The following is a 26212-nucleotide window of genomic DNA, read 5'->3' as shown; positions in this document are numbered from 1 at the left end:
CTCGTCTATCCCGTTTACTTTGGAGAGGCGGTAGTTGTTGTGCTTGGGAAGTATGGCTCTGTTATGGCGAAGAGGCAGTGGGCTTCCTCGAGGCCAAGAAGAGAGGAACGTGGGAATGGATCATATTTATCTAGTGCAGCTTAAGTGCTGGCCGGAGACAGGGCGGCGGATATTGGAGAAAGGTAAGAAGATAATTCCGCAAGGAGCCGAATGAGGTGTTTTTATACATGGATGCTCTTCTCAAGCTGTATGGACTAGTAATTGAACCATCAGAATGCCAGGGCAGCATGAACAGATAATGATATATTGCGGCGCGAGAAACCCTGCGTAGAATGAGAAGGGACTTTGTAAACAATTAGGAAGTGAACGACGACCCCTCATTACTCTGGTGAGCCACCGTTTCGGTATAACCACAATCGACTGAGCTCTCGGACCTTTACACGTCGACCTGTACCCTTGGAACCATTGACAGTAGACCCTAGGAAGTCCGTCTCTGTATCCATAAATGAATTTGAATCCAGAACCTGATTATCAGGACCAAGTGGAAACATGGTGCCCAGGTAGTGCTGGTTGAACAGGTGACCGGAGCCCTGCCGGACGAACACATAGCCCATAAAGCGATTGGGTATGTTGCTAAAGTTCAGCGCGCCCCAGAGACTTACAAAATCCCTCGAATTAGCGTAATGTTCAATGTGGAGAATAGTATTGTCACTGTTCTCACTTGGGTGTTGGCTCTGCGGGGATACGACAGGGGCGGTCTCCTTCTGGGTAGCTGGGAGTGCCCGGTACGGGTTATTGAAGTGGTTGGCGGCGTTGCCAAAAGTATAGATTTCCAGTTTGCGGAGGAGGCCTTGAGGAATCTCGTCAAGGAGCCAGTCTGCTATTAGGCCACTTTCTATTCCCCCTTGGCTGTGAGATATCAAGACCACCTTCGTATAGTCCGGATTTAGCAAAGCGGCTCTAAGCAGAGCGTATGCCTCTCTGACATCTCGAGTTGCGTAAGAAAAGTCCCTCTGGATTAAGGACTCAATAATGTCAAATACGAGTCCGGACCTAATCGAGACAGGTTAACGACACCAACCAGTCTTCAGTAGGCAGCCGCTTTGGACATACGATGGATTGTGCACACCCGTAATCTTCCTCCCGAATGTATATGCTAGGCGATCAATGTTACTCTGTAGCCAGGTCTGGCTGGAAGGACGTATCAGCTTTCTGCTGTAGTTAGCGATCCAAAATTGTCGCACTTACCCACAAGCGATGCCGTTGATATAAACCCAATGCTCATGTTTATGCTCGGGGGCTTCCTCCTTAGGATACTTCGACACCAAAACGCTCGGCTTTCTGTTGAGGATCAGATTGCATAGCGTTCTGTTAAGCCACAGAAAGCCACTAATGTAGACGCATACCCAGAGGGTCGGAACCATGCAGATAACAAGGACCGGTACTGACAGAAGGAACAGTATCTGGACCAAGCTCAGAACGGCTTGGAACACTACGTTGGCAATATTGGTCAACGAGGGGTAAAGCTCGTCCAATTCATTAGAATGCTGATGTTTCAAAGGCAGAAGCACCCATGGGATGGACCAGGATGTGCGGACAACAAGGAGAATGTCTTCCCACATGAGACTCCATGGCGATGCCGTGTAAGGCAGCGGCTTATCTGATGTGGATTGCGAATGGAAGATCGTTGCAACCATGGCCGACAGAGCAGATTGACGAGACTCACGTAGTAATGTTAGAATCGAAGCGAAATGGGGAAGAAAGAGGCTGAAGTGGGTTGAAATGGGCAGAGATGAGGTGGTACTGGAAAAGGAACAAGTTGAGTATGCGCGTGATGCGATCATCCAGAAGGTACCTAGACATGTCATTCTGTTCAACCACCGGCAACAGCGCCTTCCATCTCGATCATTCCAGCCTTTCTTTCACCACAACTCCCATGCAGTGCCTCACTCCCCAGCTTTTGTGAAACACAACGGTGGACCTTAGGGACTCATGAAAGGATAGCCCTAGGTCATCACGGTATACCTCTTTGAGCCAGCTCTGCCACCCAGCGCTAACTAATGCACACAAAGAATCAGATACAATGAGCTTTTCACCCTCAAACGACTGTTCTAAGCGACCAAACAGTTGCTTGCAACTAAAACGATGGGATCAAACAAGTATAAGCGGTGTCCGCCGCATATTCGCGCAATAACACCCATCTTTCGTCCCTTTCGATTCAGCTTCAAACCCAGAAATACTACTACAAACACGAATGGAATCACTTCCACCTTGATATATCCTCTGGGAAGTCTTCTAATATGCCTAAGCGGAGAACAAAGACCGCTTCCACAGTCCAGGACTACCCCCTGAAACTGCCAAATCTCAGCCGCGCTGATCTACAAGCACTAATCGAAGTCCTGGCCATAGAACCTCCGCAACCTAGCCATCCTCTTTATGGAGAAAACGTCAAGCAACAGATTCAGGAAGCTGTCAACAAACTTCGTCCGGCGCTTCGCAAGAGGCTTCTAATATTCTCGCCGTCTACCCCGGCTCCCGCCGCAACCTTATGCATTTCCCACAAGCGCTTGAACCAGTATATAATCAATCACATCTTCAGGCTGATCCAGCGGGAAGTGGAAGACCACCTAGATAATATCACCCAACGGTATCCTGGGTACCCAGACAGCCTCGAATCTCATGTTCTCAACATAGTGCGCAATCTACAATCGCTTCGAGGATTGTGGTGGGATCATGCTTCAAGCCGTAGCTCCCCTATTGATCCTGTCCCATTCCAGCAAAACAAATGCGAAGCTTGTATAATCTCCAGAATCATCGTGAGGCCAGGAGCTCTGCAAGATCTCCGCACAGCCCTCCTAAGCCGAACACGAGAGCGGTGTTCATATAGACTTCCTCCGAAGCTCACCCGCTTTGTTGACGGAGCGCTGTATTACCGCCAGGGCAAATCGCTGTTATCCCTCATCCAATACAGTACGAAGCTCTCGTCGGACTTAAAGCAAGCTCGAAAGAATGCGGCCCGTCGCACTACGCGTCAACACTCACGGAGGTGCGACGGCTCGAAGTGTGAGCCTCGTCTGCCGTCAAGGATCGTGACTGACCATCAGCTTATCAGTAAACCAACTGAAGAACCGTCTGGATCAGCGCTGACTAGCTTAAGCCCTAACTTCGAATCGGGCGGCAGAGAAAGTCCCCAAACAATCAAGCTCTGGCTTGTCCCCAAGACAGTATCACCTTTTGAACTGGAGAAGAAACTAAAAGAAGACCAGAAGGTCAAAGACCAGCGCAAAATACAAGACCTACTGATCCAGGAGATTCTCAGTGCCTATGGTCCTTTCAGAACGAGCATGGAAGTAGCGGCTTCCTTGAACCTGGACAGTCGGGATATCTCAGACGCTACCGCCACTCAAGGATATGACATCAACTCCACGAACTACGCCCCTCGCAAATCCTCTTCAGATTTGTCCGATTGGGAGAACGACCTGGGTGACAAGTCTATCACTATCGATTCGGGTAGTCCGGTTGTTGATCAGCTGATAACGCAAATTGGGAGTCTTCTTCTCGAAGATGCGGGTCCAGATGATCTTCAGTCTGACCTATCGCCAAGGTCTAAGTCACAAATGATGACAGTGAGTGACTATTCGGAAGGGGGAATAAAATGGAGCAGTTGGCACGATTCTAACGAGGAGAGTGACACAGAAGCGGCTGCTGAGCCGACAAAAAGCTTCAAGACAACGGCTCAGGGTGTGATTATGACGGAATAGTAAGCAACACCGAGGCAAAGCCAGGTAGCAGTTATCGATAATGAATGTCTATGAGAAGTCTGGCAGCCTCCGAAATGACTGGACAAGGAATAACATGCAGACTAGAAGGTATTTTCCATTGAGATTTACGTGGATCGGTTAGGCATGCATATGAAAATGGACTATGTTACAATATGGACTTGGAAGAGCAAGTTATTCTGCAGAATTATGGAAATAGTTGAATCGTGGATCGCATATTAACTTCCTCCCAATTTCCACTAATTATAAGTAATCCACAAAAAAATATTCACCTAGACATCATTGTACAGAGCATACACTTGAGGCAGCCATAACGCCCGATTATTAATACATAGTATTCGGTGCAAACCAGAAAAGGAGACACCCACTGTGCCTCGGAGACGACCTGCAGCTCCAATTAATGCAACGGTGGGTCGAAAGAAATGAAGAGACAAAGAAATGAGTGGACATGGTGCAGACTTCGGAGTACTCGGGCCGAATGTAGGACACGGCTGAGTCTATAAGACACTGCTGGGCACACCATGGTTAACCCCCTTCAGCGAGTCAACAGACGGAGAGAAGCTGGCGGTCTTCTTGCGCAAGCGAGTCCTTGCGTCTCTGTCCGAAGGTTCCTCGGGGGACACAACGGCAGCTTCCCCGTTAGGTTGCGCGAAATCAGATGAACTATTCTCCATATCCGAGTCTTGTTGCATTCCTCCCTCGCTAAGCTTTTTTTCAGCGGCCTCTCGAGACCGCTCATAACGGAGCTTCACCTCGCCTTTCCATTGGGTGTTGAAGAGGCGGTCCCAAAAAGTGAAGAACGGCTGAGAAAAGTTTGTCTTGATGCCCCAGCTTTGGTGATGGATATCATGGTAAGCAGCGTTGTTGGTGGTTGCATGCTGAAGGGGATCCCAAGGGAAAGCGTAGCCGCAGTGATCATCGACAGTCTTGATAGTGGAGAAGGTGAAGAACCACATGCTCTGGCGATGTGTCATTCCCGATGTCAGGAAGCCAATCCCAGCTCCAACGGTGTCTAAGAGGAGCCCCTCCACTGGGTGATTGTAGAGGGCGCCATAGGCGTATGGAACGTAGAGGCGGTGGTGACGCGAGTGGAAGTGAACTGATGCACAGTTAATGCTCATATCCTCATAAGGTAGAACTACAGGACTTACCATAAAGCCAACGGTTCAGATGCATTGCACGGTGAAGGAAATACTGCCATGTATCCACGACACAGATACCCCAGGTGAACTGCAGCGCCGGGATGAAATACCAGTAGATGAAAGCTGCCAGAGACATTTCCCAGTTGGTAAAAGCAGGCACAACTGTCTCAATGCCACCACTGGAGACAATGGACTGGGTAGCACCAGGGTAATATCCACCGGCAACAGCTCCCGCTAGCATCTTGTGTCCGTTCCGAGAAAAGTTCGCAGCCACACCAGAGGCATCCAAACCGAACAAAGCCAACAGGTAGGGGAGACCTCTTTGTACAAAACGGATCCGGCGCGCCCAAACCGCAACGTCATATTCTTCCCGTCCAATGTATTCCTGCTCGTCAAAGTAGGCCAAGATAAGGCCTGCGAGCGTTTGAACTACCTGCTGCAGGACGACATCTCGTACAACGTCCCATCGAGATGCGCGGTTTCTCGTAAGAACTTCGGCCGGAGTATGTAAACGGTACTGCGGGAATAAATCATAGACATCGATGACATGGAAAAACATAGACACGGCCCAGTAGGCAACAACCGGCAGGATTAACGCGAGGATATTGTCTGGGATTCCATCAACAAGCGAAGGGCGCGGTGTCAATTGATACGCCGGGAGAGGAGGGAGATCATAGAGCAAAGTTGTGTTTGTAGCCATTTTGAGAAGGCACAGGCAAAAGTCGAGAGAACGCGATCAGAATGGTGTGGCGAATGGCGGGTTAAAGCACATCGGACCCTAGGTTTGACAGTTAACTTCGTGTATAACCGCTGGTGAAACGAAGCAAGCGTAGGTTAGGATCGTATAAAGATAAAAGGAGTGACGAGAAGGCAATCGTGTGAACTGAAGGAGAGGATGCGATTTATAGTTGCGGTCGAAGTATCCGCGAAGCGACAGTAATCGGAGGCGGCCCACCACAATCAGGGGACTGCGGGAGCAGGCGGAGTCGGCAAGGGCAGGGCAACGTCAATTAGGACGTCGGTTGAAGTTCTTAGAGCTTGAAACCCCAGAGGAGCGCTGGACTGGGGAGGAAAGAAAATAAGAATGGTGCTGAGGAGGAGCGTAGGTATGGTTGAAGTAGTCAAGAGATCAAAAAGGGTCAGAAAAGTCAAGACCCAAACTCGGCGACCGATGGATGATGGGTCACACCACGGAGGATCGAAGCTTACCGCAACCATTGATTTTTTGATGTTGTTTTGTACCTGTTAATTACAGTTAAATTACGATAAATATATAGAGTAAGGCTGTATGTATTGTCAGATCTCCTGATAACGCTCTCAGGAGCAGTGCAGTGTAGCTTGCCTGACATCTGAAATTAGCCACTGCTCACTAATTACTCCCAGCATCAGGCAATGTCCGCTCAAATTCCCCTGAATGAATCTGGTTGCCGTGGCGTTGACCGTATAACTGTTATGCCCACTACTGTACTTGGAGAGTTGTTCTTTTCGGGCATAGTGAATGTTCATGCTTGTGCCTGAGTCCAGACCAACCCCAAAGTAGGCTAGTGCGATTTGCCCCCCTCAGCAAAAAAGACAGCAAAATGAAAAACCCCACCGAACCCGCTAAATAATAATCCTCATTTTTTCCAGGTTCCCCTCCTCTCTTCTCTTTCTCCTTCTCTCCAGCCGTGTGCCAATCCATCAATCCCTCTTCATTTCTTCCTCTTTGTTTCTCCTTTTTTGTGCAGGATCTCCATCTCCATCTTTCAAAATGATTATTTACAAGGTTTGTCCACGTTCTTTCTCACCGTACATCTCCAAATTCATGTTACTACCCCACTTTACTACAACGTCGCAAAGAAAAACATCATGAAGCGACCATGAGGGAACTCATGTTATTAGGCAAGCAAGCTAACATACAGTTTTGTACAGGATATCATCTCTGGTGACGAGGTCCTCTCGGACACCTACAACATCAAGACCGTCGACGGTGTTCTCTACGAGTGCGACTGCAGGAAGTACCTCAAGAAGACGAACGAGGACTTCGAGCTCGAGGGAGCCAACCCTTCCGCTGAGGGTGGCGATGATGAGGGTGGTGCTGAAGGTGGTGAGGTTATGGTTCACGACATTGAGGACCAGTTCCGTCTCGTCTGGCTCAAGGCCGAGGACGGTGCCAAGCCCCCCAAGGATGCCTTCAAGGGTCACCTGAAGAGTACGCTCAATCCGCCCATCTATCACTATCCTGAACAACCCCGCTAATGACCTTGTTCGCAATTATAGCCTACATGAAGAAGGTCCTCAAGGCCCTCCAGGATAAGGGTGCCCCCGATGAGACCATCAACGAGTTCAAGAAGGGTGCTCCTGCTGCCGTCAACAAGATTCTCAAGAACTACGACAACTACGATGTTCTCATGGGCGAGTCCATGGACGGTGATGCTATGTATGTATTCGCAGCAGGCTGAAGTGCTCGGACTTCTCACTAACTTGAATTCCAGGCACATCCTGATTGACTTCCGTGAGGATGGTGTTACCCCCTACGCCACTCTCTGGAAGCACGGTCTTGAGGAGATGAAGGTTTAAGTTCCACGAATTATGAAGAATATTGTTCAACGAGCAAAACAAAAGAAGGGAGATGGAAATCGCAACGATCAGGCCTCGAGTTCGCTCAGCTGGCGATTGCTATCCCATTTTCATATAATATCCCAAGCTCTTCCACATCGCATATTCTGGATCCTATTTGATCAGAGTCACGCCTCATGAATACCATACTCGTTACGTCCATATCTTCGAAAGATGGCTTGAATACCCATATAATGCTACCCGGCTTCTTGACCAACCTTCACCCTATACATATTCCGGCTCTCGCACAGTACCTTCAAACTAGCTGGAATGATCTGCTAGCAATCGTAAAGCGAGTATTGTATTATCGTCTCATATAACACAAATTTTACAAACAGCTTATATAAAGTTATCTATCCACCGCGTTTGATATTATATCCAAATGTGCCAAACTATGAACACAGAACAATCAAGGTCTAGTTAAGAGCGTGCTCAACACCACCCCGGACTCCGCATTCCAGTGCTCCCAGCACCTGTGCCAGCCCCACCCATTTTCATCCCAGAGTCACCTCCATTCAAGCTCCCAGTCCGACTAGTCCTCCCCGGCACACCAAGATCGCCAAACTCAAACCCCGTCACTGGATCAAGCTCCATCAAATCATCAGAGACAGGAAGATGCTGCCCGAACACGGCATCCCATTGATCCCAGTCAAAATTAAGATTCGGGTCCACCATTGACGGGGGCGTAGGGACGCTTAGGGGTATTTGGTGTGCGGATGGTGAGAGGGTATCGACGAAGGAGAGAGTAGTTTGCGGTTGTGGTTGTGATTGTTGTGCTTGAGCTGTTGAAGATATAGACAGGGGCGGAAGAGTAGGGAGAGCTGCGGGAGCAGGCGCAGGCGCGGGAGAGCGAGCGTGGGTAAGTGGGGCCAGGCCTGTCGGAGGGGCAGTAGCCGTTTGCAATTGAATATTGCCCGAAGAAGGAGATTGAGAGACTGTGGTAGGTTTGGGTGTGTGGAGAAGTTGAGGATGAGGCATATTGATATCGGCAGGAGAGGATGGCGACTTCGGAATGAGTACAGGTGAGTGTAGGTTTTCAGGATGCGGCATTGTTTGACCCGTAGGGGCACTAGCAGTTGTTGAGGGTATCTCGTAGCGTAACGAACTGGGCCTGGGCAACGGGACCGTAGTACCAAGTGCAGTAGCAATACTCGGAAGAGCCTGGGAGCGCGTCATACTATAAAACATCTTCGAGAAATCCAACAGTTGCTCGCGGCTATGAATGGGCTGCAGATAGGCCGAGGAACCGGGGTAGTAGGGGTTGGTCGCAAGGCAATCGTCCGGCACTGCTACGCCGGCTTGGATTTGTGCCTGTTCCGTCCATAGCTTCTGCGGATCGAGTCCAGCTTTCTGCCATGCTTGTTGGCGCAGGCGGCGAATCATATCCCAGGCCTCACGGCCCCCGTCTTTCAGAGGTCGCTGAGTTGTTACGCCATCTTCGCCTCCGACGACGCCTCCATCCGGCCCGGTGAGTGAGAAGATTTTGTCTACGAACGCGCGAGTCTTCGGGGCCTCTGGGCTGTAGGGCCGCTCATAGAGATCAATAAGCATGATCATAGTAGCGTGCATTGGCTGGTGGTTCCCAGGCCAACTCCATTGAAACGGCTGGAAATCAGGGTCCGTGGCAAGGGAGATGAACTTTTCCATGAATCCATGACAATGGCGGAGTGCGCTACAGAAATTAGTTTGGGAGTACTAAACGTGGGCTGTGGCACGAACCTTTGTCTTGCAGCTGGCCAAATCCGGCTCCTGGCATTCTTAAGGAAAGGCTGATATGCAACGCAATATGCCTATATCCGTGGTGTTAGAGGTTCAGTCTGCTTAGTACTTGAATTATCACTTACTTTGTCAACATAAAGGCTGAGGACGATCCTTGCCCATTTATGATAAGCTACAAGAACCGGCGTATGATACTGCTCCGTACAGGTAGGAGCCGCGTCGCCCGGAAGTGCCTGATCCATGCTCAACCCTTCTGTTGGAGACCGTGAGAAAGACCAGGATCTATTGGAAGTATTCGAGGGGAAATCAGTCTGTCTAGCCTCTGGAATCCGCTCAACTATTGAGTTCAGCTGGACTTGGAGGTCGACGAGGATTGATCTCAATTCCTCCATGTGCCGCCGTGTAACAGGCTTGGTTCCAAGTTGAATCCTCATTATCCGACGGACAGCGCCTGGCACACATTAAAAGTTGTTCACATCACAGTTCTCAAGACAGTACTTACGTGCCATGACATATTTGCCTCGGGCTGCCAGGTAGTAAACATTCACCATAGATGGACCGCCACAAACTGTTGGGTCATCGGGATTATCTCGAGGGCGCAACCCAGCTTTGACCATCCTCTCATATTGGTCGGCCTCGGCAGTCCCTATGAGCGTATCTTTGAACTCACTTGGTTCTCGTACGTCCCAGAAGTTCTCATCCGTCACTAAAGGAGGAAGCCCACTGGACATGGAGACAACACCGTCCATATGTACGATATGCCACCACATCCGTCGGCGGCTCTCTGCCTCCGAAGGGGGAATCCCAAAATTCGCAGGATCACGATGCAGGCCCATAGTCTGTGCAACTCTCATTGCAAGACTGACGAACAGGCTGCTAGTAAGTGGTTCCTCCTCCTTGGTGAGTATTGTTTGCGTGAGCAAATACGCAGCTAACCCCTGTAGTGAAGGGCTGCGCAAGAAAGAAGTTTTAGTCAGCCAACGAGTAACTTGGTCATTGTAAGCTTTTGACAGAGCTGCCCGCGTTGCACCATTAAACTCAGCCTTGATTGCTCTCAAGGAAATTGTGACTGATCCACCGCACCAGATGGCGTACAGCAGTGGGATGAATGACGGGTCCGGACATGACTCCCCCGAGTAACTGCTGGAATCATACCAGTCCCAGAACGCGTTATAGTGTTTCAAGACAGTCGGCGGATGGACCACAGGGCTGACGGCTTGAATCCCAGACATGAAGCCTTTGTATAAAATATGGCTCTGCCGTTTCGTAGGCATGCACTCAAGCATATCCGGTTCAACGGCTCGATCCTTCGCGGAAGGTGATCCGTCTAACGAAAACAGTATTGAATTCTGGATGCCATCTCCGGTTGCTTCTCTGTCACCGGCAGTAACGCTAGGATGCTCATCTGAGGGCATCCAATGGCGTGTTGTCACATTTGCCACGGTCTCTTCGTTATAGGGCTCGTTCGCATGAGAGCTCTCATGCGAGTGCGTCTGGTCCCGAAGGAATTGATTAAGCTCATTAATCTACAAATGTAAGTTTTGTGCCGAGTAATGACCCTAGCTGCTCACCTCATGAGAGATATAAGCCCAGAAAGTCGTGCCGACATATCTATATTCCATTAGATGGATAAAAAACAATTCACGCGACAAACACACCTTGACCTCCCATCTTCCAAGCTAAGATGTCCCAGATTCAGAGATCCCACTGGATCTACGAGGTCTGTAGCATGGCCGGCCGGTACTGGAAATTCATCACCGCTCGAATCAGCCGTGCGCCGCGGGCTACCGGGTCGAGAACCCCCATTAGTAGCGCGTACTTCTCCTTTAGGAACGTCCAGACCCGAATTCTGCGTCGTAATCTGTTGTTGCTCCGCAGAAACCGCCGGCTGAGACGTCTTGCTCAGTCGCTCTATCATGGACGTGAGTTTATCAAGTCGCGATTCAATAGATTTCTGCTCAGATGGCCCAGCCTGCCTCAGACGGCCGTACATCGACTGCAAGTCCACGATATCATCTTCAAGCTGCCTCGATGTCTCCCTTCTCCGCTTCACGCCATATCCATCCTTATCGCGACCGCCGCGCGAGCCGCTATCCTGCCGAGACTGTGACGCCGCATCGTAAACGCAGTCGGTTCCATTTTTCGCGCAGTTCCCGCAAATAGGGTGTACTTTGTCGCATTTCACTTTCCGTCTCCGACAGGTATGACAGCTATAACTGGTTCGGTTCCGTGTAATCTGGCGCCCGGGAGCCTTTTTGCTAGCAGGTCTGACAACAGTCGATGCAGGAGATGCGGCGTCAGAGGTTGGATCGTAGGCGAAGCTGATGGGATATTTGGAGGCCCGCTTGGGGAGGTGTCGGGGGTCGGACTGGAGGTCATGGTCCGTTCGGAATCGCAGTGGCGGGGAAATTCGGTCTCCAATTCATTGATGCACCGAATATCTGGGAGCCCCTTATGAAAAGCGGGGTGGCAGTGAGGATGTTAACTCATATAGAAATCTATTCTTCCAAAAGCGATAACAATTAACCTGCGTAGGTGAGTACTCCAAGCCTCGCGAGGCAAATGCAGAAAGAGGAGAGAATCTGAGCAGCTCCGACGATAAGCTGGGAACCGTGGAGAAGCCCACATTAACGGTCGGCCACGGCCCAGCCAATAGGGTACACCCCAGTACATAGCAGCAGTGCAGCACGAGGACTGCGATAAGACCTCGTGGGCGACAAACAAAACTTATTGTCCTGGAGGCTACTGGGTCATCAGCGCCAGCTGACCACAACTACGGCCGGTCTAGAGAATTATGCTTTAGTCAAATGGCATCAAGAACACAGCGAATATGCCTAAACGGAGAACCAATACAAAAGAACGCCTTTCGCCAATGCCCATGCCAATGCAAACCAGACATTAAGCCTGCCGCGCGAGCGCATAGAAAAAGCAATTGCCCAGTAGCCAGTCTATTTCTTCTTCTTATCCTTCTTCTTCTTTTCGCTGCCTCCTGATGGCTCACCTCCGCCCATCATACCTGCCAAGTTTCCCATTCCGGGTATTTGCGGCATACCGGGCATTCCCTGCATATTCTGCATCTCGGCCATAGCGTCTTTTAGAGGGTTATCGCTAACCCCACCACCACTATATGCGGCGGAGTGTATGGGCAGGATTTTACCAATTTTCCAGCCGCGAGGCGCGGGGGGGGCATCTGGTAGTTTCTCAGGCATTGGGAGTCCTCGAATGCGCAAACGGTAGGGCGATTGATCCGTTGTCGGGTGGGCTTTGAGGTACTGCGCGATGAGGATATAGAGGTGGTGCTCTGGGTGGGGTTAGCAATAAGTCGCGGGGCTCAATTTGTCGAAGACAACGGCGAGATTGAAGGTGCGCAATAAAGTAGACATACTATTCTTGATTTGTGAATTAACCGGTTCCCCGTTCTCGTCCTTTAATTGCACACGAACTCGCCCTGGATTCGCCCAGTCCTTGGGGTGTAATTTCTCCGGCTCAAACCCAACTCGCAGTCCCAGCATCTGCACAGCATCAACAATGTCCCTCGCAAGAGGATTCTCCACTGCCAGTTCTGTGCCAACTTTTCGGCCCTCTGCGCGGGTTCGCGTCTTGTCAAAGTACACAGGATACAGACATTGGTAGGATTTTGGAATTTCTCGCTGAGGTTCAGGCGCGGGTCTGATGGGCATCGACGACGTAGGAATTGAGGCGCCAGAGAGAATGGAGTCATTTTTGGCGTGGCTTGGGACCAGAGAAGGAGCAACTTCTTCTGGGTCCGAGTCGTAGACTTCTTCGACTTGGGCGTTGCGGGACATATTTCTAATCCTGGCCGGATCTGAAAGATAGAGTGGTCAGAGAATGTACAGATTGCGCAGCTCAATGTTTGGCGCCTGTCATGAATTGGGATTTAAGTGTTAAGTAATAGGAAGATCGGAGTCTAATACGGAGGCGTTGGACGTGAACTGGCCAACTCGGTGTGTGTGGAGTGTGGAGTTATGAATACACGTTATATAAGCATGCCTAGCATAACTATCAAGCATAACTGCTAGCACATACAACTCAAATTCAGTATCCCCGTGGCAAATGAACCTTTTTAGTGACGGATCTCTTTAGTAATGATAGTGATGATAGTGGTGATAGTCATGGTAGTGATGAGGAATGAAATTTGCTAAATGGTGATAGGCCATACACATCGGGAGAGCTGCATATTGCAAGATCTTCTCGCCCATGGGCACCCAACTCGACCCGACCTCGATCTGACGATACATTGGCCCTTTTTCAAATCAATTGTACGGCTGTTACATGTTTAAGACTTCAAAAGTACCCAGGATAAGACATCTGCTGGCCTACGTAGAACAGAACACTCCCAACAAGCTGTCATATCATAGGATATAAAATCAATGAGGCCCTACAGCCGTGGTCGTGCCCATAGGTCGGGTGCATACGTTGCCTAGGCCGCCCTGAAGTATTATGTTATCCATCGAGGTTGTTAACTCGATCTTGGTCTATATACTGCCGTAACCTCAGGCATCATTATGTCTCCTGCCTACAAAACCAGGCCAACATTTGTACAGCCCTAATTAATGCCACATGACCTTCAGGTATACACGGTCAGGAGTTGTTACCTACTAGTAGTAAAAAATTGGTGACATAATGGAAGATAAGTCTCACTGCCTCTACAGCACCCCTTCACGCTCTGTGATAAAACCCTGGCCAACATCTCTAGTTGACCTCACTAGTCGGGCGACCCAGCTAGTCACATACCTAAGCCATGCTGCCCGCGCCGGCCTAAATGTGAGTCATCGGCAAGTCACAGACATGGGTTGGATGGATCAGTAGCTGGCTGATTCCTTGATAGGTATCTCGCCTATCCAGGCTGACTCCCTCGGTCCTATCCTGCCTATAAACGTCTTCCGGGCGCACACGGCTAGAAAAGCCTACAAAGCGACATCTTTTCCCACCCTCCCATTCAGTTCATCTAGGTTTCCAAGTAGGCGCCACGTAGTTGATGACCTCTGAGGACGAATCAGTGCGGCTTATATCGTACCACGTTAGCACGGACGCTTGCTCTATGACTCAGGGCGGCGTGAAAACAGGCCATGAAACAGCACGATACTCAATCAATGAAGAACTGGGATGAATCTCCCTCATTCATTCGAGGTAGACTAGGCTATTATCGTCTTGACTTCGCGAAGTCAGGGCACGGAAGCTTCGTTGGGTGGCGAAGGGCTTCAACTACCTACGCCTAAGGCAGATGATTGGTCGTCCTCCAATAACGATTGGAAAATTAAAAACGATGAAGCGAGCATGCGCTTTTTAATCAACGTCGTATGTGGCTATGACCTCGGGGTAATACTCCATAGATGTTCGGTAATCAAATTAAGGGCGTTGCCTGATGCAGGGTGCCGCTGCTACCTTCCTAGGGCTACGATTAGCTCGTGGAGTTCACGTGAACCAGTTAAAACTTGGCTACATCTACAGGGCTTGCTACTAGTTGATACCCAGGAGATCTAGGACAACTGGTCGTTATGCTTGATACGATAAAACTAGAAGCAGAGTTACAGATTACATCTATAACCAAATGTTTACAAGTAAACGAAGAATCATGGTTGAATGCCAGAAATAGGATAGAAAACAATGCAACAGTACATGAACATGAGGACGTAATGAATAATGGGTGGTTTGTAAAAACGCCCGGGTATATTTCAGGGTAGAGAGCAAAGAGAGAGAACACCACCTGGTCTGTTAAGTCGACCTCGAGAAAACGCCATAGTCCTCAAGACCTATCCCGTGTGATTCCATGCGTTCTTGAGATACACACCAATTCCATGAAAACCTCACATTGACATTTCAGATCCATGAGGTGCGTATATTCAGTTATGATGAAGGGCACAACGCCTTTGCAATGCAAACGCGGCAGAGGAGAGTTGGAGGGAAGCAAGTTAAAAGCAGAAAAACAGAGCATCAGTAAATGAATATTGGAAATGGATTCCAAATGCTGTTCGCTATCACTGAGTGACGCTAACAGCGGTTGGCGGCTGCGGGATAACTTGTTGCAAACCGGCTACGATGCGCTCAAGCTCCTGTAATCGGCGGTCCTTCTCTTGGACTTCCCGCCGCAGTCGTTTGAGTTCGCCGCGCATGTCCACACCATTCTCTTCATCTTCCGGAAATGCGATGGCGGGGTCTGTGTTTGGATCGACGTCGAGCGATTCTCGCTTTCGCTTCACGGTCTGTATGGAGGTGGCGCCATCTAAATCAGAAGATGGCACCATCGTCAGATCTGGCGCGTGTCCATTCTCCGTATGCATGTGGCGCCGGCGGAGATGCTCCTTCAAGTTCTCCTGACGCGTGAATCCGTTCCCCGTGCTTCGATTGCAGTCAGGGTAAGGGCACATGAGAGGCTTCTTGGCATTGACGTTCTTCTTATGAACCTCGCGCTGATGTCTCAACAGGCCACCGGAATATGTGAACCCCTGTATCTTATCACATCCAGGCTCTAGACATTTGTAAGGGCGGTCGTGTTTGTCCATGTGTTTGCTGTAAGGAAAAGCGTGTTAGCCTCATCCTCGCCACACCACTAACAACTCAAGCGAAAGGCGCACTTACTTCCACTCGCAAGGACGACGAAATGTCGGCGGGTTTGGTTGACATTCTGCATGGTCACAAAAAATCTGTCCAACGGCGTTCTTGGGCGGATCGCGCGCTCGTCTCACCGACAGTTTTGGACGAGCCCCTTCCATGAAACTTGGGGACAATTGATCGGTCATCTTCGGAACACCAGCTAGAGGATCTTGCGCGGCGACAAGAACAGCAGTCGGACCCGTAGCACCTTCGCTTCTGGGACTGGGATAATCAGACCCGTCCCCCATGTCGTAGTTAGCAGTAGAACCCCGCCGTTTGAGCTGGGGGGGCGCGAGGTATTGCTCCAGTGTAAAAGAGTCGCGAGACGACCAACGTAAACGGTGGGAGAGAAGTCGAGTATTCGTTAGTGTGAGCGAGCAACGACGGCCGATAGAAAATTGATGGCGAAACGCGTTCGTATACTTATACTCGATGGTAAACGAGCTAAGGGTTGACTGAATAGGTGCAGGACCCAACTTGGAAACAGGTTTGCCGAAATTTTCAGGTGGTAACAAGGCAGAAGCCGTGACTAAGCAGGGCTTGGCACGCCACTCGAGAGAATCATCCGGAAGCAACGGATGACGGCGGGGTGTCAAGGTCTTAATGTGTCACTAACTGCGGTGACCCGTCAGGGACTGGAACCTATGTTCCATTTATTGATCGAGCAAGTCGGCACTGCTGTCATAACTCATTGGCACAGATGCTGAAATTAGGCTGCCAGAGTGAGTCATTACTCCATCAGGTATCGGAGCCAAGGCTACCAACAAATTATTTTGAGGAATGCTGCCACTCCTCTCAGGCATCCATTCCGCCACTAGAAATTGACACTGGCCAATGAACTGATAGTCACGTGGACGCAGCCACCAACTGCACTGCCAGCATGCCTGCAGCTTCGCCCCTTGTGTGTCGTCTGTATCCACAGACATAACACACTAGTGGACCGTGAGCTACTGTACGTCGAAATTTTTTGGAGACTTACTACTTTCGAAAAGTTTATGCCCTTTTTTAGGTGCCCAAGTTCACCAACGTCGGCGGGGAGAGAGGCCCTGACTTGCCCGCCCGATCTATGCGGCCAAAAGACTCGCAACCGCGCGCAAGACAAGCCTTGATCAAGCTATGTCCTTGATGATCGATCACTTTAGGCTTATTATTGGTACACTGTTTAGGGCCCGGTCTGAGAATGGGTGCCTTGCTCCCACCAGTCTGTAACCGAGGCCGAAGTATATTTGTTGATATGCTCCCATTGCATGCCTTGCCTTATGCTACTCAGCGTGGCTAGAACGCCATCCACTTACTTGGCGTCAATCCTCACCCCACCGTAGCAAGCATATTGAGGGCATTTTTTGTTCTTGAGATGACGAGGACGCGCGGCGTGAGGGACCAAAGATGTCTGCTAAAGATAGAAAATGCAGAGGTACCTGGAACAATTTGTCAATGCAGTTCGAAGGGTTCTCAGAAAAAGCTGCGGTCAAATACCAAGCAGGCATCTTTATTATTTCTATAGGCCATAGTCGATAGCTTCAGCTAAGCAATATAAAGTGAATCGAGAACAGCCTTAAGCTCGGATCATCGTTGCCGTAAGGGTGGCGCAGCGCCAGGGGTACCCTGATCAAAATCGATGGCGATTCTACGTCGCTTCGTCAATCCTAGTCCTCGGTAGGCTATCAGTTACGTGGCTGCAGGCAGATCAGAGCCCTGATTCGAATACGACTGACCTGCGTGGCTGTGTTTACTTGGACCTGTAAATCTGCAGGGCGACCGGGTTTTGTACATGTTGACCCTAGATCGTGGCTAAAGCCCTAATTGTCGATCTACATAACGCCACAATATACGCCGGTGCCTGGATGAGTATAGATGCTGAGATAACGAGTGACATGGTTGGGTTTGACTAAATGACATGAATATCTTCAATTGACCTAATGGCGTTGCCGGACCTGCTATATACAGTTCCTATGGCAGACAGAGCTCTAAACTATCGAGTAAGCTCTGCAACACCGTAACAATGCCATCGGTGACCTAAAAACATGTAAAAAGAAGAACACAAATGATCATACCATCAAAGGCGATGGCTGTGAATTTTTTTTGAAAAAAGCAAATATCGCAGAAGGCGACCTTTCAGGCTGAGCCCCAGAAAGATCGGCTGAGCGCAAACGTAAGCTGGAGAAAAAGACTTGAGAATCCTAGCTGCCATGCCTCAGGCGAAATAAACAGCCGAAAGTAATCCCATAACGCGAGGCGTGTGATCCGATGCCCATCTCCATCAACTTTCCTGTGGCGCAGATAACGGCACACCGTCTAGCTTACCGGAGGATACAGCAGCTGTGAGAGATAACATTATGGATAGGGCACCACCATACTAAATGTCCTTGATAGACTCCCGCTTCGGTAGTGTTGATGGTATACTCTGTACAGGTCGTGTTTCAGAACCGCCAAGACGCGCACCAGGCTCAAAAGACGATCGAAGGGTTGAGTGGACGCTCAGAACTCAGGATATCAGCCCCGTTCAGGATGGCTTATAGCCGTCAAAACGGCTGTTTTCCATGCTGCAGGATTGGTTTCGACTTCCGGTGGCAGCTGGGAAAATGGGATATTGCCGATTTCATCCTGCTCAATCGTAATTGCCCCCCACCTGACTAGCGAAAGCTGTGGACACGCTCCGGGCATCGTCGTCATCATGAATATGGCCGGGTATTCCGCGTGTAACACGAATGCTGGCAGAACTTCCTCCAAAAATGCTACCGCTATCGGGGGCACCCGGCTTGTAAGGATCACGAGCTCCGGATTCTACGTAACGCTTCAGTCGATCAGACTGACTTAGACTGGGCTGTTTGGTCATATCGTTGATGCTCAATCCAGCAAGGCTGACGCCACCCTGCTCAGGACCCTTTCCGTCAATGATACTTCCAGTAATATCAGACTCCGTGGCTGCGACCGAATCCCCAGCAATGCTAGGCGCGCCTTTTCCTCTGTTGCCATTGGCTCGACGGGCACCAGGCAAAGAAGGCCACGAATCTGCGAATTGCTGGAACATAGGAGGATATCCGGATGGAATCCCAACGCCGCCAAGTGCTGAGGAATGGACAGAAGACACATCATCGGGGATGTAGCCAACAACCGAGCCGGTGTCGTGGAACTCGTTCCGATGACCATTCCTTCCGTTCATGAAACCACTAGTAACGTTGGAAACGTGGTTGTAGGCCATCTGGAATCGTTGAGGTCCGCGGTAGGCCTGCTTAGGACGGCTGAACTGGATGAGAGATTCCTGTAGATTCGATAATGGCCCTTCGACAAGAGTGTGTCGTTCCTTGAAGTGCTGCAGGAGACAATTCCAGAGAGGATGCTTGGATAGCACCTTCGGATTACCCAGGATAACCAGACCGTATTTGGCACGAGTAAGCGCAACATTTAGACGGCGAGGATCACTCAAGAAACCAATTCCTTGATGGTCGTTGGAGCGTACGCAAGAAAGAATAATAAAATCTTTCTCGCGACCCTGGAAAGCATCCACCGATGCAACCTCAATCTCCTTATAATGCTCCTTTTTGAACGTACCAGTAGCCTGCATAGAGCTGACAATATAACTGCGCTGTCCCTCATAAGGTGTGATAATACCAATGTCCTTTGGCTGTACGCCAGCTTTAAAGAAGCGGGTAACGATCTTTTCTACATTCGCTGCCTCGGTACGGTTGAGGTAAGATGTTCCAGATGCCGAAATCTCCTCATTTCCGAGATTCGACCAGAACATCATGGGGCTATCTAAGATAGGCCAAGGGAAATCAACCTCGCGACGAAGGCGATCAAATGAAGTAATACCGTTCTGCAAGGACCCCTCGTAAAACATGTTGGAGGGGAATTCTGAAAGACATGGGTGCATACGGTACTGGACGTTCAGGCGAATAGGCGAGCAACCCAGGATGACAAGTCGCTCGAAAAGAGACTGGTTAAGCCCCGCCTTCGCTGCCTTCTTATTCATGATAACAGGACCGAGCTGCTGGTGGTCACCGACAAGGACGACCTGCTTGCATCCCAAAACTAACGGAATCATACACTCGGGTTCAGCAGACTGAGTAGACTCATCAATCAGAACAGTGCGGAACTTGAGCTTTGCCAGGCGAGGGTCGCCAGCACCGACACAGGTACAGCAAATGACGTCGGCATTGTTCAAAATTTCACGCTCGGCCGCCCTAGTGAGTTGCTTCAGACGCTTCTCGTCCTGACTTGACAATTCCCCAAGTTCACTCTTGAGCTGGTTGAGTTTGATGAGCTCGATATTGCTGTCATTAAGACGGACTTGCTCATGCAGGGACAAGAAGCCAACAGGAGACTCAACATCCTCACGGGATTTGGCGGTTACGCGGACAGTCTTGAGGCCAGTTCTGTGGATACGCTCGCAAAGTTGGTCAACGGCAACGTTAGAGGGCGCACAAACTAAAACCTGGCCTCCGTTGAGCTTGGCAAGGTGATAGATAATGGTGGCTGAAGTGACTGTCTTTCCAGTACCGGGAGGACCTTGAATCAGACTCAGAGGCCGCTGTAGCACACTTTTTACTGCATTGATCTGACTGCCGTTGAGCTCAGGAAGTCCAGGAACGCTGAACTTTTTCGGCATCTGTGTTTTCATCGGCGCAGCTGCGACTTCGTGACCCAATAGGCGATGGAAAATGTAACCCGAGACGCTCATCTCATCAACAGCGAAGGTCTTCATTGCAAGCTGCATGCGGTCGAAAGAGGTCGACTTCCAAACATAATCGGCTGTGAAGTTATGCGTACATTCCGTGGGCACCGACTTGTGATCTCCCTTTGCCCGCAATTCAATAGTAACTTCGTCAGACTGGTTATTAGGGATCTTGATAACGTATCCTACACCTTCCCACTTTGGTCGCAACTCGCCGGTGTATTTCAGGCGCATCTCGTCTCCAACGGCCAATTTCACATCTCCAAGTTCGAGCTTCGGCAGGATGAAACTAGCCAAATGCTTGTTGTTAAGACCAAGATCCCAGCGGACAATTAAGCCATCCTGTGATTGTGACTCCTTCAGTTTGCGATCGTAGTCTGCCTCGATTTTAACAAGCGGGCCGAAGATGTTCTGGTACTGGAATGCGTCGTCATAGCGCAAAAGGACCGGTGCAGGTTCATCATCGACAGCTGTGGCCTTTTCTAGATCAGCAATTGTCGCCTGCGAGTTTTCCTTCCACATTTCCTCTAGTTTAGCAATCATTTGTGGGCTCAGGTGACGAGCCCGAAGTTGCTCTTGATCGGACGGGGCAGCCACCAGCCATGTCAAGAACGAACGATCCTCAATAAGGGGCTGCCAGCGCGAGGTATCCCAGTTCATGTCCTTGGAAGATGGCATGGCGGCGCAAGGCTGACGACATAAGAGCACTACAACGGTGTCGGACTTGGCGGGGATGAATCCGAGGAGAAAGACATTCTTGGTGCCACAGTTATAGCATTCTAGAACGGTATCACCAAGCGAGGACTCTGGGTGTAGTTGGACTTCCTTGTGCCTAGCGCGGACAAGATGGTTCACGATATGGGAAGAAGAAGTGTTGCCACGGGCACTACAAAACCATTTGCTGCAGGCCAGACATTTGACAACACTGCTAGGATTGTGTATACCACAGTATCTATAGAATAAAGCAGACCGGGTTAGCCATTATTCCAAATTCTAATGACGGCAGTGTGACCGGCATGAAAGATGGCAAATGGGAAGACCTACGCGCAAGCATGCGGGGCCAGCTCTTTTTCCTCCTCTAATTCTCCTGGATACTTTGCTTTATTGGCTGGCGCGCTAGTTGTGCTTTCCAGGTCATCATCATCAGAGTTATCAGGGCCTTCGTCGTCATCGTCATGTCTCCTTCTACGCGGGCCTCCAACTGTTCGATCCAGTTCTGACTCCGCGCCAGGCGGCTGATATTCAACAGAGGCAGACATCGCGACACGAGTCTAGCGAGCGCTTCTTGGACAGCGACGTCCTCACACAAGCTCTGTACAAAGACAAGAATGATCGAAAATCGACGAACGCAAGACGTGTCTCAACCTCCAAATCCGCCGCAACTAGAATCTCGCTAGCCCTTCACGAACTCAAGGAGTTGGTCAAAATCGGTCGGCGTCAATGGACGTAAGAACAGGCGCTTCGTCTTGTAACAAAAAGAATGAAAGCCCCTGTGTCTCTTCCACGAAATCCAGTGTGGCACAACAGAGGGGCAAGAATGAGACTAGATACATCGAGATCTTAGTATGGGCAATCTGAGCACGACCATTTAGAATACTTACAGCTGAGTCTGCACTTCTCCTATTCCCCAAACCACTGAGCTCCGCAGATGAAGAAAATAAAGGGAGAGAGTGTGAGAGAGATGCTATCCTTGGTGGCAAGATAAGTGAGTGCACTCTCTTGCCTAGAGTTGAGAGGTTGATTGCGGCTTTATCGGGCAGTTCGCCCACCAAATCCCACAAGTGCGGGTGGCGTCCCAGACCTAAACTGCAGCCGGCAGAAAAAAAGTTGCCCGCTTCTGATAGACTTGACTTGTTTCTACTTTTGCGCCCATTGTCAAAATGCTCGTATGTTTATACTTAAAGATTCTGTGGTCCTTGGAGCCAAATGCTGACTTTAATTGAACATTTCAGCGTCGTCAAGCTCGTGAACGTCGAGATTATCTTTACCGGAGAGCTTTGCAACTCCGCGATGCTTCCATTGCCGAAAAAAGAGCGCAGCTGAAGGAGTCGCTAGCAACCGGAAAGCAACTCGATCCATCTATCGCGAATGATCGAAAACTTCGAGAGGATTTCAAGTTTGACGAATCACTGCCGACAGCAGACAAGAAGGATAAAGACGCAGATCTTCTCGACTTGGACGACGAATATGCTCTCACCTCCGGTATCATCGATCCTCGGCCGATCGTTACGACTTCCCGGTCTCCTTCGGTGCGTCTAGGAACATTTGCCAAAGAGATCCGTCTGCTCCTACCTACTTCCATTCGTTTGAATCGTGGCAACCTAGTTCTCCCTGATCTCGTGGCGAGCGCAAACTCCGCAAGCCTCACAGACATGGTTATTCTGCACGAACACCGTGGTACCCCTACTGCGATGACGATCTCACATCTTCCTCATGGCCCGACAGCCAGCTTCTCCCTGCATAATGTTGTTCTACGTGCCGATATTCCCAACGCTGCCCGCGGGACTGTGTCAGAGAGCTACCCGCACTTGATCTTTGAGGGTTTCAAGACAAAACTGGGCAAGCGCGTGGTTCAAATTCTGAAGCATCTTTTCCCTCCCCGAGAAGCTGGAAAAGTTGGAAACCGCGTGGTCACCTTTGTAAATAAAGAGGATAGCATTGAGGTTCGTCACCACGTTTTCGTTAAGACGGGATATAAGGATGCCGAACTAGCAGAAGTTGGACCGCGCATGACGATGAGATTATTCGAGATCAGGGGAGGTTCGCTCGAAAAAGGCTCGAGTGGAGATGTGGAGTGGGCGCTTACACAGTACACGAGGACTTCTAGAAAGAAGGATTACCTCTAAACAAGTGTACCTGTGCATTCTGGGTAAACGACTCATAGGAGAGTTGTAAAAAAGTTTCGGCCGGCGTATTGGGTGTTACGGAGCATTCACTAGGCAACCATGGTTACTATTGTATACCCATCTTAGTAGGAATGATTTTCGAGGTTTATACCTACGATGAATGTGTGTCCTGTAGGCTTGAGAGTTCAAGGAAGAAACAGTGCAATTATCTTTGCGAACCCAGGGGCTGGTGACGGAATTTTCATAGTCAAGCTATCAGAGTAAAGAAGAGGAGCATGTCAAAGTACAATTAGAGACAAATATATAGTCGCGTGGAGCCAAGAGCGGATTCCTCAGTCTCGTAGGTCTCTTGACGACCGTTGATCTGCTTGATCTCGTCTCCCGAAAATGAAAATAGACTCTGCTAAGCTATTCTTCTGCTTCGCCGGAGCCTGAAGGGCGTACTAGGGTTGCGAGGTCCAATGCATTAATGCATTGCAGATGAGCTGTATCTGGAAGAGGTAAACCCGAAACGCGTTTTATTCTTGTTGACATGGAGCTATTAAATCACTAGAAGGCACTCTTTGCTGCTTGGACAAATGAACGTATCTTATCGAGATCCTGAACACCATTTGTCTCAACTCCGGAGCTGACATCGACACCAACGATCTTATATCCAGATTCGTCAAGCTGTTTGATGATTTCAGTAACGTTAAGTGGATCCAGGCCACCAGCTAAAATGACCCGCAATCCGTCATCAGACTTTAGAATCTGCTTAACGCGCATCTGATCCAAGAGTTCTCCAGAGCCGCCAGCTCCGGAATCCAGCAGCGGCAGCGTGTGATATGCCCTTCGGGCGATGCCGAACTCATCAAGCCCAAATTTGCGGATAACGGGAACCGGTATTAACCTAGACCATTCAAGCGGTTCGGAACCGTGCAATTGAACCACGTCAAGGCCCAGCTTTTGCTGCTGGGCTAGGACATACGATAGGGGCTGATTGAGGAATACACCCACCAACAAAGCACGAGTGGGGTGCCGCAAAGTCGTGGCGGAATGGTCGAAATAGTCAACAGAGGTAGCGTCCGTATCTCCTTGTGGCACCTCAGTTGGATAAGGAGTGGGCCTCGGGGTGGACTTTACAACTTTCGAGATTTGCAACGCAACATCATCGGGAACAGTGCGCTTTCGGCCTTCGACGAGAATAATGCCAATTAAATCCGCGCCTGCTTCAATAGCCGCGCGCGCCCCTTCTTCAGTCCTTGTACCACAGATCTTGACCAGAGGTGAATTTCGTGACTGCAGAGGAAGCTTCTTGGATTGTCCTCCCAGAAGCTCAGCGACGAATGCTGCAGTGTCTGGCGCACGCATAAGGGCCTCTCCGACGAGAATAGCTTTCACACCATCCTTCTTGTAGGCTTCTACATCCTTGGGTCCAGAAATACCGCTAAGTGCACAAACAATAGTGCTCTCGGGTACCTGGTCCATGAGCCGGCTGGTAGTGCCAAGATCAACTTCAAAGCTTGTTAGGTCTCTGTTGTTGACGCCAATCACTTGAGCGCCAAGGTCCACTGCGATCTTCATCTCATCCGGTGTATTGACCTCAACAAGGGGTTCCATCCCAAGGCTCTGGGAATAAAGATAAAGTCTTGTGAGAAGCTCAGTGTCAAGCATTTTCACAATTAGTAGGACGGTATCTGCGCCCGCCAGACGAGCTTCCAAAATCTGATATTCATCGAAAATGAATTCCTTTCGCAGGATAGCAGGTCTGTTAGTCAGTCCCTCTAGACTTGCACGCACCGCACGTAGGTCGTCGATACTGCCCTTGAACCATTCGGGCTCAGTAAGCACGGAGATAACACTGGCACCAGCCTTAGCATATTGCCGGGCTTGTGCAGGAGCACATGCATGCTCTGCTATCAGGCCCTTTGATGGAGACGCGCGCTTTATTTCGGCCATTAAAGACAAAGGATACGCTGATTGTCTAAGGCGATCAGGAAACGATATTTGAGGCGGAGCAACGCTGAGTTCATAGGCAGCCTGAAGATCAGATGGGCGCTGAGACGGAATAGTTTTCTGCTTAGCAACAGCCGCTCTCCGGTGATCATAAATTTTCTCCAAGATTGACACCTTCTTAGTAGCCTTCGGAGGGTTGGGAGCGGCGGCGGTGAAATTGCCTCCCTGAGCAACATCCTTTCCATTGCCTTCCCAGGTGCCGGCAGTAAGCTTAAGGAAGTTTCTAAACATCGTTTGACCATGTTCTGTCAGAATACTCTCAGGGTGAAACTGAACGCCTTCCACCGCAAACTGCTTGTGTCGCACGCCCATAATGACAGTCTTGTCGGCATCCTCACCCAATTGAGCAAAAGAGCTCACTTCCAGGCACTCGGGTATGGTAGAGTGCGTTCCTGCCAGAGAGTGATATCTGGTAATGATAACCGAAGGGGGAAGACCTTCGTAGGCACCTCTTCCGTCGTGTTTCAGGACTGACGTCTTACCATGCAGAATCTCTCCGGTAACATCGACTTTACCGCCGAACGAGTGGATGATGCATTGCTGGCCCATGCACACTCCAAAAATAGGTATCTTTCCAGCAAAATACTGAATAGCAGCGTTGCTGATACCCGCGTCAGACTTAGGGTGGCCAGGGCCAGGACTAACCACCAGCTGCGTCGGCTTTTTCGCAATCAGCTCCTCCAGAGAGATCTCATCGTTGCGGATGACAGTGACGGTTGCTCCCTCTAGGACCAAGTATTGATAGACATTCCAGGTGAAAGAGTCGTAGTTGTCAATGAGAATGACATTGGAAGCGGTCTCAAGTCGTGGCGCCTTGGTGGGATGGTGCGGGGAGTGGTCGAC

The 26212-nt window shown here is 50.0% G+C and overlaps 11 protein-coding genes across 11 annotated transcripts, besides 2 other annotated features; 3 read left to right on the top strand and 8 right to left on the bottom strand.

The window, feature by feature from the left end:
- Positions 1 to 14771: part of a sequence feature (contig 1.8 1..49390(-1)) that runs on past the window's edge.
- Positions 381 to 1697, bottom strand: ANIA_00638 (uncharacterized protein; the record flags this gene model as incomplete). Its single annotated transcript, XM_653150.1, has 4 exons — positions 381 to 590; positions 663 to 1053; positions 1114 to 1191; positions 1249 to 1697. The coding sequence occupies 4 exons, from the start codon at positions 1695 to 1697 to the stop codon at positions 381 to 383; spliced, it is 1128 nt and encodes a 375-aa protein (XP_658242.1).
- On the top strand, positions 2301 to 3630 carry ANIA_00639 (uncharacterized protein; the record flags this gene model as incomplete). Its single annotated transcript, XM_653151.1, has 2 exons — positions 2301 to 3518; positions 3628 to 3630. 2 exons carry the CDS (start codon positions 2301 to 2303, stop codon positions 3628 to 3630), a joined length of 1221 nt encoding a protein of 406 aa, XP_658243.1.
- On the bottom strand, positions 4277 to 6024 carry sur2 (sphingosine hydroxylase; the record flags this gene model as incomplete). Its single annotated transcript, XM_653152.2, has 2 exons — positions 4931 to 6024; positions 4277 to 4878 (listed from the first exon to the last, which is right to left on the bottom strand). The coding sequence occupies exons 1-2, from the start codon at positions 5619 to 5621 to the stop codon at positions 4277 to 4279; spliced, it is 1293 nt and encodes a 430-aa protein (XP_658244.1). The 5' UTR covers positions 5622 to 6024.
- ANIA_00641 (protein tcpA) lies at positions 6591 to 7853 on the top strand. The gene is made up of 4 exons (XM_653153.2): positions 6591 to 6686; positions 6833 to 7112; positions 7181 to 7340; positions 7396 to 7853. Exons 1-4 carry the CDS (start codon positions 6672 to 6674, stop codon positions 7478 to 7480), a joined length of 540 nt encoding a protein of 179 aa, XP_658245.1. The 5' UTR covers positions 6591 to 6671; the 3' UTR covers positions 7481 to 7853.
- ANIA_10105 (putative C6 transcription factor) lies at positions 7952 to 11617 on the bottom strand (the record flags this gene model as incomplete). The annotated part of the gene is made up of 7 exons (XM_050613353.1): positions 7952 to 9191; positions 9239 to 9309; positions 9364 to 9689; positions 9741 to 10764; positions 10810 to 10849; positions 10897 to 11448; positions 11511 to 11617. The coding sequence occupies 7 exons, from the start codon at positions 11615 to 11617 to the stop codon at positions 7952 to 7954; spliced, it is 3360 nt and encodes a 1119-aa protein (XP_050469177.1).
- ANIA_00643 (RNA-binding signal recognition particle subunit SEC65) lies at positions 12187 to 13044 on the bottom strand (the record flags this gene model as incomplete). The annotated part of the gene is made up of 2 exons (XM_653155.1): positions 12187 to 12539; positions 12624 to 13044. The coding sequence occupies 2 exons, from the start codon at positions 13042 to 13044 to the stop codon at positions 12187 to 12189; spliced, it is 774 nt and encodes a 257-aa protein (XP_658247.1).
- On the bottom strand, positions 14739 to 16440 carry ANIA_00644 (putative C2H2 transcription factor). The gene is made up of 2 exons (XM_653156.2): positions 15839 to 16440; positions 14739 to 15769 (listed from the first exon to the last, which is right to left on the bottom strand). Exons 1-2 carry the CDS (start codon positions 16099 to 16101, stop codon positions 15238 to 15240), a joined length of 795 nt encoding a protein of 264 aa, XP_658248.1. The 5' UTR covers positions 16102 to 16440; the 3' UTR covers positions 14739 to 15237.
- Positions 14772 to 26212: a sequence feature (contig 1.9 2818..14258(-1)).
- Positions 16859 to 17626, bottom strand: ANIA_00645 (uncharacterized protein; the record flags this gene model as incomplete). The annotated part of the gene is made up of 3 exons (XM_653157.1): positions 16859 to 17056; positions 17272 to 17351; positions 17569 to 17626. The coding sequence occupies 3 exons, from the start codon at positions 17624 to 17626 to the stop codon at positions 16859 to 16861; spliced, it is 336 nt and encodes a 111-aa protein (XP_658249.1).
- ANIA_00646 (putative regulator of nonsense transcripts) lies at positions 18462 to 22257 on the bottom strand (the record flags this gene model as incomplete). Its single annotated transcript, XM_653158.2, has 3 exons — positions 22130 to 22257; positions 21573 to 22071; positions 18462 to 21480 (listed from the first exon to the last, which is right to left on the bottom strand). Exons 2-3 carry the CDS (start codon positions 21785 to 21787, stop codon positions 18462 to 18464), a joined length of 3234 nt encoding a protein of 1077 aa, XP_658250.2. The 5' UTR covers positions 21788 to 22071; positions 22130 to 22257.
- Positions 22940 to 23374, top strand: ANIA_00647 (snoRNA-binding rRNA-processing protein IMP4; the record flags this gene model as incomplete). The annotated part of the gene is made up of 1 exon (XM_653159.2): positions 22940 to 23374. One exon carries the CDS (start codon positions 22940 to 22942, stop codon positions 23372 to 23374), a length of 435 nt encoding a protein of 144 aa, XP_658251.2.
- On the bottom strand, positions 23868 to 25918 carry trpC (bifunctional anthranilate synthase/indole-3-glycerol-phosphate synthase; the record flags this gene model as incomplete). The annotated part of the gene is made up of 1 exon (XM_050613352.1): positions 23868 to 25918. The coding sequence occupies one exon, from the start codon at positions 25916 to 25918 to the stop codon at positions 23924 to 23926; it is 1995 nt and encodes a 664-aa protein (XP_050469176.1). The 3' UTR covers positions 23868 to 23923.

The sequence above is a fragment of the Aspergillus nidulans genome, chromosome VIII (genome assembly GCF_000011425.1).
Source record: "Aspergillus nidulans FGSC A4 chromosome VIII".
NCBI lineage: Eukaryota > Fungi > Ascomycota > Eurotiomycetes > Eurotiales > Aspergillaceae > Aspergillus > Aspergillus nidulans.
Note: the sequence above shows the minus strand (reverse complement) of the source record. Positions and strands in the feature narration are given on the sequence as shown.